The following is a 16,110-nucleotide window of genomic DNA, read 5'->3' as shown; positions in this document are numbered from 1 at the left end:
AAGTCTCATCTCTGCCACTAACTCTGTAACATTGGTAAGTCCTCTAATTCCTCTGGGTCTCACTTTATTCATTTTAAAGTAAAGAGGTTGGGCCAGATAATCCCAAAGTTTTATTTTCTGATGTTAATATTCTGTGTTTCCATCCTGTGGACTCAATGGCTCCCTGTCTCTATTCTCCCATCAGAGACTCTAGGTTGTTTCCAGAATATGCACAAGTTGTAACACATGAACACACTGGACCATGGAAGGGACTGGGGTGAAACAATGCTGAATGAAGGGTTTCTACAAGCACTGAGACTCTGATTTCCAAGTGAATACAAAATAAAAATAAACATTTAGGCAGCCAAATGAGTGTACAATTCTTCCTGTGTTAACATTTTTCCTGAAAAATTTCTAACACAAAAATGCTTCACAATTACAGCCAGAGACCTCTGGCTACAAACCAAGGCCTTGAGAAGTGATATTCAGAAAACTTCTAGAAAATGAAAGGAGGAATCTGCTTCAGAACAAATAGGTTGACTCTTCAAGGAATGCTAAATCCGTATCCTGCAACAGATATGCTTCCCCACATTTTATATGCTCAAAAAAATGAGTTAGCAGTTAACACTAATATTCGTCTATCTGCTAGCTTTGATGGGTATCTATCTTTCTGCAAGCCTTAACTACAACTATAGCCTCAAACATTAATGTACTTGTAAAAGGAAACTTATTTAGCCCAATTTTAAAATTAGAGCACTTTCATTTCATCATCAGCCTCCCTTCTATTTCCTGTGTTATCAGATGTTCAAGAGAGAGCCAACAGTCTGTTTGTGAAACTGGCAACTTGGCAGACAAAATATGTATGTTCAACCAGCATTCTTTTAAATAAGAACCTAGTATGTATCCAGCCTTGTAAGAGTGGTAGGGAAGATATACATATGCAGAAGACATAAACCCAGAAGAAAAAGTACCAAGGAATTTCCAAACTGACTAAGCCCATTTTAGAGGTCTTTCTTGCACTCTATAGATATCTTCACTTTAATGATCTCCTTTAAAGAGACACACCCAATTTAATCTCTGCTACAAATAGACCCACACATACCATACACCCCATACAGCAAACAATTCCAAATTGTTAGTTTCTAAAACAGCTTAGTGATTCTCCCCTACTCTGTGGGGCAGGATGTCATACCTGGTGGTTTTCTTTTTTTTTTAAAGATTTTATTTATTTATTTTTTCATGATAGTCATGGGGGGGGGGGGGCAGAGACACAGGCAGAGGGAGAAGCAGGCTCCATGCCAGGAACCCGATGCGGGACTCGATCCCAGGACTCCAGGATCACGCCCTGGGTCAAAGGCAGGCGCCAAACCGCTGAGCCACCCCAGGATCCCCTACCTGGTGGTTTTTAACTATGGACACAGTATAAAAAAGATGCACTCTATCAACCTTGTCTTGCTTTCAATTAGCTTAAAGTTTGTCTTTAGATACATCCTGACTGCATGATACAAGACAAACCTGCTCCATGGAAATGGTTGATGATCCAAATGACACTAGCAGCACATGCCCCGAAGAAGGATACTCAGGAGAGGGATATCTTCTCTCCAACAGAAGCACTCAAAATGGGACCAAGAGTAGGGAAAATGGGTAAGAATCCATGAATGCACCCACACATGCAGACATCCATCTAACCACCGTCTATTGGGCACATTGTAAGAGGGACAGGGAATTTGTATTCTATTTGTCATACATAAAACATCATCAGTTACGACCAGCATTTTCTTAAAAAACATAAATACATTGAAAATAAAATAGCTTCCATGTGTTTCTTCCCCATGGAAAAGGCAATTTTATCAATTATTGATTTTGCTCACTTCTCAGTGTCTTGGAAAACCAATCAACCACTATTTACCTAGATTTTACCAAAATGGCTAATTTAGGAAGTCTTCCTCTCAAGTCTATATGACAAGTGTACTGTGGTTTCTCCAATGGGCAGATAAAGAGTCATGTACAGCATAAATCATCCTATTTCCTTGGCTGTCTCAGACACATTCTCAGTCATGTGAATGGCAGTGGAAACTAGATTGAAAAGCTGTCAAAACATCCTGTAATAATAGGGAAATTAACAGACCTATTTTGTCATGCATATTTGCCCCTATTTCCCCTACCTCATTATCTTCCTTTAGACCTACATTCATAAATCTACACACAGACCATAATAAACAGTATGTGTAAAATGTTAAATATGTGCATTCTTTCATTCCCACCCATATAATGGCCTCATGTTATATTCTCCTAAGACTGAATTTAGGGTAATGTCTATAAACAGAAAGTTATTATTATGTCATTCAAGGTCCTGTTTAAAATTCTATTGTGAAGGAGAACTTGTTAGCTGAAATAAAACTCTATATACCTTGATGGAATTTTGAAAATTATCAGATTAAGACCCAGCAATGCAATGGAAGCCATGTAAAACCACTTGGAATTTCATGGCTGTAAAGTCTCAGATGTCAACTTGTATTCCTCACAGCTTTTTAAAAAGGACAAGAACAGATACAGGGTGACTTGCCCAAGTGACTTGCCCAAGGGCGGCAAAAGCAGTGAAAAAGTCTGTGAAATATACACCCATATTCTCTTACTTCTTGTCACAAAGATTGTAGTACCCTAAGAAGACATGATCCAAATTTGATTTGACAAGAGTAAAAATATGACTCAATGATAAGTAGCCAGCATTAGCCCATACAGAGTGAGGTGCAGACATCACAGCAATAAACAAACCAATACCATATCGCCCCGCCTTAACCAGAAGATCAGTCCCATGAAGCTGAGAAAAAGGCCAAGGAGTTTATATAAAGGAATTGAACCTGAATTCAACCTACTCGGATTAGTTGGGTACAAGCCCAACTCCTTCCTCTAGATCCTTGAAATCTCCATGACTCCATCATTTTTCTCTTTTAAAATTCCTAACTGGAAGTAAAATATGAACACAGTAGAAAAATGGAAACATCAGAGAAATGTCTAAGACAAAAAGTCCTCCATCCACCCAAAAGCAACTACTATCAAAAATTTCTTGTCTATCCTTCCAGGTAAAAAAGCTCTCTATGCATATATTGGTATAAACATATTTTTTTTTAATTATATATCTACAATTATCCTGGTTTGTCTTCACTTAGGTTGCCAGGAGCTCAGTCTCAATGGTCCAGATGATAACCTGGTCATTTCAAGGACAGAAATCCTGTTGTTAATCAAAGCTAATCTTAACTGACACTGAACTTCTAGAGCCTGGGAATACAGCAAAACAGCTAACAAAATACAGAAAGGGAAAAAGGAAATAAAAAGATAAACAGGTATCATATACAGCCCAGCACCTGGCAGACAGATGCTCACTTAATACTTTCTGAATGACTGACTGACCAAACATATGAATTAATGGAGAAACCAGGCGAGCCATATTGTTAACACATACAATATTCAACATATTAAAATATTAAGTGATAGTGCCCCAATTCTCCAAAAAGTAAGTACCCTTCTTGTTCTACACTGTCCAATATGGTGGCTACTGGCCACAGGCAGCTATTGAATATTTGCAATGTGTAAAATACATACCAGACTTTAAAGACCTGGTATTTTAAAAAGATATAAAACATCTCATTGATGATATGTATATCGATCATATGTTACAATAAAAATATTTTAGATATACTGGCTTAAGAAGACCAAATTATTAAAATTAACTCATTTGTTTCTTTTCTTTTTTTCTGCAGCTACAAGAAAACCTTAAATTCCACATGTGGCTCACAGTAGACATTTTCTGGATAGCACTGCTCTAGAACATAGGCACCATTACAGTAGTGACTGTGTCTGTCCTTCCCTGCTCTATCCTAGCACAGGGCATTGGAAATAGTAGATGCCCAATGAATATGTACCAGATGAAAAGCTGGTTGTGGTATGTAGATAAGGCCATGAGTAGGCAGGCCTTGGATTGCATAGCAGGAGGCCCTTGCCCTGATCCTTTTATGGACAAGGCTGTGTGACCTTGGGCAAGTCACCGAACCCACCTAGGCCTTGTTTTCCTCATATTTAAAATGGGCATAATAATAAATAAATAAATAAATAAATAAATAAATAAATAAATAAATAAATAAATAAAATGGACATAACGATAACATCTTCCTCACAGGAAAATTACATGGACCAAATGAAATCATGTCTCTAAAAAAGGGTAAAACATATGCCAGGTTCCTTCTGAATTCTAGTATTCTCTATGACCAACAGTCCCAGAAGTAAGAGGCAAAAAATACTGAAAGAACAGGGTAAAAAACTAACCAAGGAAATTCCTGTATCTAGTATTTCCATCCCAGCGCAGGATAGAAAATTGAGACAAAGACAGGTACAAACGAGATTCTCCCGGGAGTGGAAACTTGAACGTTCATCACTCCCTCTTCACTGCATCTCCCCAACCAACCACAGTTGACAGAGGGACGTTCAGATACCTTCCTCCAGGGGCCACAGAAAAGCTAGTGAACTAAGACGAGCTGGCCATCTCGGTGGCTGACGAAGCAGCAGGGGTGGCCAATTATACCAAGCCACCTGCGGCTCATAGCTCTGTGGGAAAATTCATAACCCTGGGGGCCTCAGAGGCCTGGGGGCGGGAGGGGGGTGCTAGTTCCACAGGCCCCAGTATCTTCCTTAATTGTTTCAGGCACAGCTAGGAGGGTGAACTTACCTTGTTCTACAAGGCAGTTTGGGCACCTAGCAAGGAAATCCAAAGGACCCTGGGACAGGCCATGGCTTTCTAATGAACACCAGGGTGGATTTTAGCTATCCCAGTCAGACACCTTCTTCCCCAAATTAAAGATTACTACAAAAAGTAAGAAGAGCTTAAGGAAGAAAGCCTCCATCAGCAGGGGGCATTTAAGGAACCTAGAGGAGCCAACTGCACAGTGCTTAACCCACAGCAGAGAAAGAGCAGATCCAAATACCCATGGCCTTGAGGTAGAAGAGCAGCAGAACAAAAATAGTCCATCTCAAGAGGCCAAAGGTCATATTCGCCCCTCAGCTCTGCAAGGAACCACAGAAGCCCCAGAAGTGAATGACTTACCATCGGTATAGCCACTGCACCAAGGAGAACAAGGAGGGCGCAGTGACTTCCCCTTTGTTAGGAGGGTCTGACTCTCCTCCCTTCTCTGCGGGCTGCTCCCTGTGACGTGGAAACAAGTCAGGCTGTGGCCGAGCTCCAAACCCCTGGGACCTCTGCCCCGTGACCTGTCTCATCACAGCCCATGGGGCCTGCAGCTGCCTGCTCCCCTAACCACAAAGCCAAGGGACAGGGCACCAGGTAAGAAGCAGAGCCTCCAGCATACAGCTGTGAGGCAGAACCAATAGCAGGGATTGTTGAGATTTCCATTCCTGGGACTCACCCCTCTGAGCTTCTGGTTCAACAGGCCTGGGGTGGGAGCCCAGGCACTTTTGCTGGCAATGGCGTGGTCTAGTGAACTCAGCAAAGCTTCCCTATCCCTGATCCTGTTTCTTCCATGAACTCTTGTCATCCCTGTTGTCTCCATGCAGAAAACAAGGGCAGTGAGATGAGACTCTGGGGAGAGCAAGGCAATGTGGAGGACATTCTAGAGTCTGAAGTTCCCTCAGTTCCAAAGAGAGCTGCTCCCATCTTTGTGCAAGTCACCTACACTCTCTGAACCTTAGTTTTCTCATCTGGGGAATGGTAATAAAACCATCTACCTAATCAGGATCATTGGGGGAAATAAATTACATAAAGTATCCACTGCATTACTCTTAATAACTCTCAAAAAAGCCTTTATGTTATTATTAGCGCTTTCTGTGAGGGGAAGGAAGGGTGCAGGGCAGTTCTCCACATGAGTATCTCTGCAAGAGAGACTGTGCATGTAAATAAGTGACTTAATCAGCCATAAAGGGAAAGAAAAAAATTAAATTACAACAACAAAAAACTGTAGTAAGAGGTGCCATGGATTCAGGTTATAGGGAGACTGCAAGAAGATACACAGAGTAGTCATGCCACCCTATTTCCAGGAGCCCTAAAGAGATAAGACTGGGAAATGGACAGATTCACAAAGATTTAGGCACAAAGTTGCAGGAAGCTATATTGCAACATTATTTTATTTGCAACATTATTTATAAAAAAGGGAAGATTGGCAATAACCTACAGGTATTTTTTTAAAATATTATGATAAACATATGTTACTTCATTTCAGAAAAAAATGTTCCTTTTTATTATTTTTTTTTAAGATTTTATTTATTCATAGAGACACAGAGAAAGAGAGAGAGAGAGGCAGAGAGAGAAGCAGGCTCCACGCAGAGAGCCCGACGTGGGACTCGATCCAGGGTCCCCAGCATCACACCCCGGGCTGCAGGCGGCGCTAAACTGCTGTGCCACCAGGGCTGCCCAAAAATGTTCCTTTTTAAATTTAGGAAAATATTTTGGAATCCATTTAATGAGCTGAAACCATTTTTAAACATCTAATTATCTTTCTTTTAAACTCTTTTAAACTCCAGTATGGTATTCAGATTAGAACATTCATATCAACAAAGACCAGATGTGGGCATATCCCTCCAAATGTTCCCCATGAGAACAAAGGGCAAAATATATTATAATTTGGGTATCAAAATTGTCAGACAGAACTTCTGACATACAAGGCACATGAGGAGGGATAGGGCGAGGCAAAGAGAAAACAATGCATATAAAGAAGCAGGTAAGGTCTCCAATATCATATTGAATAATATTAGAAGAATTAGGTTTAGTGCTTGCCTTCCTCCTGCACACACACACACACACACACACACAGATGAGAACTCAGGAAATAAAACTCAGTATCACCTAGCAGCAAGTCCTTTTCCACACACACTAACAATCTATTTTTGTATTCCAGGGAGATTTGCAGCAAAGAATAGAGTGCCAGTAAAAAGAGGAAATAATTTCTATACTGTACCTGGGTTTTTCTCACTTCCTTATTTTAAAATAATCACCCAATTTAAAAAAAAATCCAGAACAATAGTACAGTGTTCTATGCACTGGGTACATATCACTGCAGATATTTTGGAACTAAACAGAATCAATTCAAGTGTTCTGAGTCATTTACCATCTCTTAGAAAACTTATAATGATACATTACAGTGCTGGGGGCTGGAAGAAACCTTCCAAATCATGTGGTCCAACCCCATCATTTTACAGATGAAGATCTTGGGAAACAAACTGCCTGCTCTAACACATGAAAGACTCTAATTAAAACAACTGCTCAACTTGAAGGTAGCTGACAAATTTGGAGAGAGGGTGAGAAACAAAATAAAACCTCCAAAACACTTTTTAGTGGAATAGTAATTATGATCAGGGGGTCTATTAAATGAATAAACAGTAAGGATCGCAATGGAAGTATAGCCTTACTCCAATGTCAGGACCACTTACATCTGGAAAACTGAGATTAAAAGTTGCCAGAGCTCAACTTTGAATCTGTGAGTAGGAGCAGAGGAAGAGAACCCAAGAACTCAGCCTTGAAGTCTATTGGCCTAAGTACCAAACACTGGCCTAAGTTCACACCTACACTGACAGGTACCCCTGAGTCACTCTGATGTGATGAAGGTGCCTCTACCTTCTGAAAAGTGGAGATTGGAGAAAATGGTCCATGCACCAAAGAGGGACATGACCACTGACCTGGCAAAGGAAGAGTGGCTTAGACCCTTGCTCACATACTCAGTAGACCCTTGACCAGCAGCATCAGCATCACCTGGGAACTTGTTAGAAATACCAAAGCTTGAGCCCCACCCAGACCTAGAGAGTCAGAATGTGCATACTGGCCAGATCCCCAGGGTCTTCCTGAACACATAAAAGTTTGAGAATCACTTATTTAGATAACATAACAGCAAAAGAAATATCATTGACTAACTATAACCCCATTTACTCTACGATTCTGGAATAATTATCTTATTACCAGCTCTGCTCTCTAAAGCTCTTGATCTTTAAGCTTTAAGTTTTTGGTTTTTTTTAAGATTTTATCTATTTATTCATAGAGACACACACAGAGAGAGAGAGAGAGAGAGAGGCAGAGACACAGGCAGAGGAAGAAGCAGGCTCCATGCAGGGAGCCTGACATGGGACTCGATCCCTGGTCTCCAGGATCACACCCCAGGCTGTAGGCAGCTCTAAACCCCTGCACCACAGGGGCTGCCCAAGCTTTAAGTTTTAAATGGTATAACAGGGATCCCTGGGTGGCGCAGCGGTTTGGCGCCTGCCTTTGGCCCAGGGCGCGATCCTGGAGACCCGGGATCGAATCCCACGTCGGGCTCCCGGTGCGCGGAGCCTGCTTCTCCCTCTGCCTGTGTCTCTGAGCCTCTCTCTCTCTCTCTCTGTGACTATCATGAATAAATAAATAAAATCTTTAAAAATAAATAAATAAATAAATAAATAAATAAATAAATAAATAAATGGTATAACATTTCGTCTAAATTTCAAATGCTCTGAGTGAATATCTCATCAAGTAGTCACTTTTTTTTCAAAAGGTACCTCAATGTTAAGAAAAAATATATATATGCATATATGCTGGGAGCTTTACCGTTTTTAAGGATTACATAGATTATAACTTGAGGTCTTTTTTTCCTGCTATTTTCTGCTGAGGTCATTGTAGGAACATGACCAAGATTTTCTCAGGGAAAGTTAGAAACCCCTGGGAGACTTGGGTAAAGGAGGAAGCAACGTGTTCACAACAGAAATGTGTTCCCAGAGCACCTGGGTGGCTCAGTCCATTAAGTGTTCGACTCTTGATTTCAGTTTAGGTCATGATATCAGGAGATGGAGCCCTGTGTTGGGCTCTGCACTCAGCTGGGAGTCCGCTTGGGATTTTCTCACTCCTTCTCTCTCTGCCCCTCCCCACTCTTCAAATAAATAAATAAATAAATAAATAAAATCTTAAAAAAGCAAGAGGAGGGGGAGGAGGGGGAGGAGGAGGAGGAGGAGGAATGAGAAATGTATTCCTGGTGAAAATGAGGAATATCATGTAAAGGAATTTTATAGTCAAGAGGCTATGAAGGTCATATGGTCCAGCCAGCTCCAAAGCTGAATCCCTTTAGGCCACATCTACAGTCTCCACTCACATATTCCCAATGTTGTAAAACTCATCACCTCCAAAAGCAATCCATTCCACCTTTGCACTTTCTAATTGTTAGAAAGGTTTCCTGAAATTTGTCTCCCTATAGCTTTTAACAACCCTACAATCAGGAACACCATAATTATTGTCCCTACCATTAATTCACCCCCATTATCAATTTTCCATTACATTTCCCACTGAGATTTTCTTTCTTAACACAGAAAGTCAAAGATACAAGTTTCATGTGTTTATTTCTTTGAGAGTAGGGAATCTTATAGTAGTGGGGTGTACAAAATTTTTCTTTTTTGCTTTTATTTTGAGACACCTTGGGAAAATCTCATATGTACAAGAGAAATATTAAAGTAAACTATCACAAGCTATAGAGAATATGACTAAGGGCATAATTACATCAGCAACCTAGTTTGGATAGTGCTGTTCTTAAATATAGTTTTAACCCTAAGCTTCCTGGAAGTCAAAGCAGGTGTGAAATGGGATAAGAAGGTGATGCTTCAGAAATGTTTGAGACTCTCTGGCCTTGGGGAATCACAGATGATCAATCCTGGAAAGTGTCTTAGTTCAAGTTTTATTCTGCCTCTTACAGAGAAGGAAAGTGACACCCAAAGACAGTAAGTGACTTGCCCAATATTGGGCACCAAGTTAGCGCCATGGAGTGTCCCTATCTCTGGTCAATGCTTTGTTTGGCATACTATCAGATTCTGAGTCTTGAGTTTGTTAAAGATGCTTGCCTAGCATTAAAATCAGAGATATAGCATCACATTACTGGGCTGACCAAGGGCAATGGCTATTAGTACCTGAAAAACAAACCCAAGCCATTCTAGCACACACAGACTCCTCAAATCCCAAAGTCCACAAGTCTAACACCAGATAAGAAAGTTAAATTGGAGCCACAAGCCATATTTCTTCCTTCTCCTTCCTAGAACTCCTTTTGTCCCTACCTATCCATTGATTCTGAACTGCAGTTTCCACTAAGAAGCTTATTTTAATCTCCCATTAAAATAATCTCTTTCTGATGACAGGTTATTTGTTCTCAGAACAGAAACACCACAAAGAAACACTTTGTTCTTTCAGAAATACTTAAAGCTAAAGTCTCATACCATACTGAGCCAGAGTCATTAATAAAAAGTAAATGATTATAGGCGATCAATTTATCCAGGCATCTAAACATTGGACATTGAAACAATATTAAAAGAATCCTTCCCAACATTTTTTAAAAATAGCACCACTGGAATATTTTAAAGAACAATCTGTTAGATCATGCAGTGTGAGGTGCCAATACAGTGACAATACATCCATGGAGCCGTCAATGACTGGCAGGGGGGTAACAGTGGCCTGCCCACGAGATCATAATGGACCACAGCAGTGACATAAGCACATCTGCAGAAATAACTACTTGTGTTTCAGTTCTTTGTAAGTTTAGGCAGATCAAAACTCCCTCAAATCAATGAAGTGTAATCATGCAAGATTGAATTATGTGCTTTTTCTCTCACTGTGCTCTTCTGAAATAAAGGAAAGCAAACCCTAGAAGAATTTTTTATCCAAGTCCCAGGCATTTTAGGTGAGACATCTTTTATATTAACCCTAGTCATTTATATTACAATTAGCCAGAGTCACCATATGTTTAAGAGATCTGGTCATATTTATTGGTTTAGAGCAGACTATTCTCAGATAAAAGTATCGAAGAGGTCATATAAGCTTCGTAAGTTCACCAAGAATTAGTGAATTCTTGATTCAGTTAATCAGATAAGATGGGATGAATGAGACACATTAATGCCCAAGTCACAGCAGGGATAATTGAGCATAGCTAAATCAACCCATAATTGTCTAGGCTTCTTTGCTGGCATCGGATATAAGATATCAAAGGGCAAGAGAACAGAGATAAACACATAGCCCACTCATAGCCCACAGTGAGGCAAAAATAGAAAGCAAAAGAGGAAGAAGAGCTGTGACATGCCTCCATCCCAGAACGCGTCTTCCGCTACCGTTAATCAGACTGTATGTCACATTTCCTGGGGCCACTGCAGTCATTAGCCCTGGCAGAGAGGACCAGAATTTTCCCACTTTAAAAGGAGAAACAGGGCAAAAGACAGAAGCTAGGCTAGTGGGAAATAGAGAAGAAGGGTATTTCTCTGTAAACATGTTATCCAAAGTGATACATTTTCCACAAAAATCTTAAGGTCAATGATGATATAATGGAAGGGGTTCAAAAGCAGGGAAAGCTGTCTCACCTGAAATGCCTGGGGCCTGGATGACTCTTTTTTTTTTTTTTTTTAAAGGCTTGTTTATCTTTTTTTTTTTAAGATTTTTATTTATTTATTCATGAGAAACACAGAGAAAGGCAGATAGAGAGAAGCAGGCTCCCTGCAGGGAGCCCAGTGTGGGACTCCATCCCAGGACCCCAGGATCATGACCCAAGCCAAAGGCAGATGCTCAACCACTGAGCCACTCAGGTGTCCCAAGGGGTCACTATCTTTCCTTGAGAAGACACCCTTACCTTCTGAAATGGCCTTCTTCACAGCTGCCACATAGGTCTCAGGCTCATCATCACAGGTGAGCTCCTGCCAGTGCACCCAATCTGGAAAGTAGTCCAAGAACTCCTCACTGTCCGGCACCCCACAGAGCAGCCGCACCACGCGACGTGGAGGATGGAAGGCTCTCTGCAGCAGGGGCAGGAGGGCCGGCTGGTAGAAGCACTGCACCAGCTCCGCAGACAGCAGCACTACGACGCAGCGCGAGCTGAGGAAGAAGTTCAGGTCCTTGGCTGAGAAGGAGGCCTCAGGGCTCAGCCTGTAAGTCAGCGTCTTCTGGCTACGGATCTGCCGACTGGACAGAAAGAGGTCCTGGAGGTACTGGCACCATTCCTCAGCATCTGGGCTGTAGACGATGAGGATATCGCATCTTCCAACCACCCCTGAACAAGAATGAGGCACAGAAGCATGTTAACATACCTGCTCTCTCTAGGACTCCTGTGACCTGCAAGATAAACCATCCAGACAGGGGTCCTGGCACCCACAGTCTTTCACAGTCTGCCCCGAGGATAGCTGTCAAACCTCTTTCCCTACTTACAGTCTGCATTCCAGCCATACCAGTCTCCCTGTCTCCCTGTCTCTGCCTGAAGATACTATGCCATTTTAGAGCTTTACATCACTGTCACTTCTGCTGGCATGCTCTTCAACCCACAGCTGGCGCAGTATAAAATGATAACGATGGCAATAAATTGATGACAATGATGATGACAGCAAGAGCAAGCACTTTATAGAGAGCTTACTATGTTACAGATGCTTTTCTATACATATTGCCTGGTAAACTCATTTATTCATCACAGTAACCTTATAAGGTACAGAATACTATTAGACCCATTTTAAAGGTGAGAAAATTGAGAGGTGACAGGTTACATGAAACCCATGGTGACAGGGGCAGCCTGGGTGGCTCAGTGGTTTAGTGCCTGTCTTGAGCCCAGGATGTGATCCTGGAGACCCAGGATCGAGTCCCACGTCGGGTTCCCTGCATGGAGCCTGCTTCTCCCTCTGCCTGTGTCTCTGCCTCTCTCTCTCTCTCTCTCTCTCTCTCTCTCTGTCTCTCATAAATAAATAAATAAAATCTTTAAAAAAAAAAAAAATCCATGGTTGACAGAGTCAGAATTTGAACTCAGACAGTTTGGCCCCAGAACCCAGCTCTTTCCCAGATACAGTGGGTATAAGCATAGGTATGGTATCAAGTAGCTAGAGTTAGCATCTTAGCTCTGAGTTATCAGCTGTGTAACCTTGGAAAGCTACTTAAACATTCTGAACATCAGTTTACTCATTGGTAAATGGATTTATAATGGCAATACTTATCAGTGTTTTGTGAGAATTAAATTAGATTATTTCATATAAAGTGCTAAGCATAGTGCCTAGCTTGTGGTAAACCCTCATTAATTGGTAGCTGCTGTTATCGTCTCACATTAATAGAAACAATGCATGAATGTAAACAATAATTGCAGTTGAATTAATGCTTTGATCTACACAATACCATCGGTAAAGTGTCCCTCACCACACCTGGGCTGTGACATAGGCTTTCTTCTTCCTCTCCTAAAGCATAAATGCCAGAAACAGAGTCCAAAGCCTCAGAGAAGCAATGAGTTTAAAAGAGCTTTGCTGGATCAGTTAGCCCAAATTCCTCATTTACAGATAAAAGAGACATTTCATCTGGGAAGATGAAGGGACTCGCTTAAATGCACACTAAGCAAACTAATCACTAAGCCAGGACTGAACCTCTGGCTGTTCTGGTTCCCTGTCCAGTCTTCTCACGTCTCACCTGTTGCCTCCCATCAGGGATTCGGTCAAGATTCTTTTTTTTTTTTTTTTTTTTAATTTTTTTTTTTTAATTTATTTATGATAGTCACAGAGAGAGAGAGAGGCAGAGACATAGGCAGAGGGAGAAGCAGGCTCCATGCACCGGGAGCCTGATGTGGGATTCGATCCGGGGTCTCCAGGATCGTGCCCTGGGCCAAAGGCAGGCGCCAAACCGCTGCGCCACCCAGGGATCCCTCGGTCAAGATTCTTATGAGTAAGGGCACCTGGGTGGTTCAGTCGGTTAAGCATCCACCTTCGGCTCAGGTCATGATCCCAGGATCTTAGGAGCAAGACCCAAGTCAGGCTCCCTGCTCATCGAGGAGCCTGCTTCTCCCTCTGCCCTTGCACCTCCCCCTGCTTGTCCTTCCTCTCTCTCCCTCCCTCTCTCTGTCTCTTTCTGTCAAATGAATAAATCAAATCTTTTTTTAAATTTTTAAAAAAAAAATTTTTAAAGCCCAGTTAAAGAATCTTACAAGTCATAAAGCATATCTTCCAATTAACAAAGTTCAAAGAAGTTTGGCTCTTAACATACTGTTAGAGGAGGTCTCATCTTCCACTAACTCAACAAACTGTTCTCTGTGACTTGGAAGGGGTGAGCATAGAGGAGTCTCCACTCATTGGAACAATACAACAGGGATCCTTCCTCCCCATTCTGAGAAGGAAGGTGCTCAAGTCCGGTGAAGCTTCAGAATTATCTAAGTTGTGGATTATCACAATTAAATATCAGCCCTGGACCATTTTTCATTGAGTGGTTCCTGGCAAAAAGGTCAAAGGCAGACCTGGGGCAAGACATGAGGCTATAAAGTCTAAAAACATCATGGGAGCACTCCCCCTTCCTATCCCATTTTCCACCATATTCAAAGTATAAACAATGACATATAACATGTAAACCCAACACAGTTCTGACATCCCCAGGGATAATATTACCAAATTGTTAAAAATAGCAAGTAAGGAAAAAGTTTGGGGATTCTTTTTGGAGTCTCTGCTTTGCTGGAGCCCTAATCCAGTGCTAATATAAAATCCAACAGGCTCTCAGTAGGAGCACATTGGGAGTACTTTTGAAGGGGAGTTGTGCAAACTTTAAAAGAAGTCTGTTTAAGAAGGCAATATGGTGGTGGCGGGAGGGGTAGGAGGCAGTCAGCAATTCTGACAACACCATTGACCTTTGTGGCTCTGCAGAAAATTCATTTCTGAGTGTGGTCTAGTTTCTCAACCGTGAATTAAACAATCCATTTTAGGAATGCTTACACTGGTCCCAAAGTTTAAGCAGATTAAAGGCAAGATTTTAATATATGGAAGCCAGTGCTGCAGCCTTCTATAAAATAAAATCTTTGCTGATCTTTTTTTTCTCCCCTGTGAATCACAGTTCTTTGTACTTTAATGGAGAAATAATTTCAGAACCATGGAAGGAATAAAATTGGCAAAGCAACATAACTATGGAGCTCATACTGAGAAAAGTAGAGTAAAGGCATCAGAATACTTTTACCTTCTTTCTGCCCCTCTTTCCTACATGGTTGGTTTATCCTCAGAGGTAAATGCTGTTCTGAATGTAAAGTGTTAATACATATGGGTGTGCATAACACTTTGCATTACATTATAATAGTAAGGGTGCAATGTTAGCAATCTGTGCTCAGAATTCAGTGAAAAGTGCAATGTAAAAAGCAGTAGCCACCAACACCCCCCACCTATACAGATAAATATATTAGCAAATGTCATGTCAACAATTTTTACAAATGGGCTAGAAGAAGAATAAGATCTCCAGGAGGGCCTTATACATTAGTGGCAAAGCCATTGGTGATGTCTTCAATAGATGGTAAAGAAATAAGGAAGAGAGAAAAGTATTTCTAAGAGTATATATAATAGGTACTCTTAAGAAGGCAATTCAGGGATCCCTGGGTGGCGCAGCGGTTTGGCGCCTGCCTTTGGCCCAGGGTGCGATCCTGGAGACCCGGGATCGAATCCCACATCGGGCTCCCCGTGCATGGAGCCTGTTTCTCCCTCTGCCTGTGTCTCTGCCTCTCTCTCTCTCTCTGTGTGACTATCATTAAAATAAAAAAATAAAAAAAAAAAGGCAATTCAGATTTAGAACAATAACTGACTTAGCAGAAAGTCAGCAACTTTAGAGGCTTCTGGGTGGCCTCTAAAGGCAGTGGTTGAGCATCTGCCTTCTGCCCAGGTCGGGATCCCGGGGTCCTCAGATGGAGTCCCACATCAGGTTCCCCCTGTGTAACACAACAGTTACAGGGGGAAGCTGCTTCTCCCTCTACCTATGTCTCTGTCTCTCTCTCTCTCTCTCGGTCTCTCACAAATAAACAAACTATTTTAAAAAGAAAAGAAAAGAAAGAAAATTAGCAACTTTAGATTGCCTTGACCACATGGCCATGAGCAACGTACGCCACTTTTATGAGGAGACAGTGACCCTAAGCAAACCAATAATTTCAAATGACAAGTTCTGGGGTCACTGAGGGAGGGAGTATTCATTTCACCCTGGGTCCTGCCTCAACACGGCCTGCTTCTCTGTTAACAGCACAAGGCAATGTCTACTGGGTGTTAAAGACCTCTAGTCATCAAAAAAAGTGCAAATATTAATAACGAGGGAAACTGGGTGTGGAAGATATGAGAACTCTAATATCTTCACAGTTTTTCAAGAAATCTAAAACTTCTAAAATA

General features: G+C 41.5%; 1 protein-coding gene across 2 annotated transcripts in view; it reads right to left on the bottom strand.

Moving 5' to 3' along the window:
* The window catches only part of PIK3AP1 (phosphoinositide-3-kinase adaptor protein 1), a 120,647-nt gene that overhangs the window by 99,319 nt on the left and 5,218 nt on the right, over positions 1-16,110 (bottom strand). For both annotated transcript variants that reach the window (XM_077878164.1, XM_077878163.1), the window contains exon 2: positions 11,601-12,017. In XM_077878164.1, the coding sequence (XP_077734290.1) occupies positions 11,601-12,017 (417 nt within the window). The remainder of the gene's footprint in view (positions 1-11,600; positions 12,018-16,110) is intronic.

Source organism: Canis aureus, chromosome 29 (genome assembly GCF_053574225.1).
Source record: "Canis aureus isolate CA01 chromosome 29, VMU_Caureus_v.1.0, whole genome shotgun sequence".
NCBI classification, from domain to species: domain Eukaryota; kingdom Metazoa; phylum Chordata; class Mammalia; order Carnivora; family Canidae; genus Canis; species Canis aureus.
This window is presented reverse-complemented; position numbering and strand designations above follow the sequence as displayed.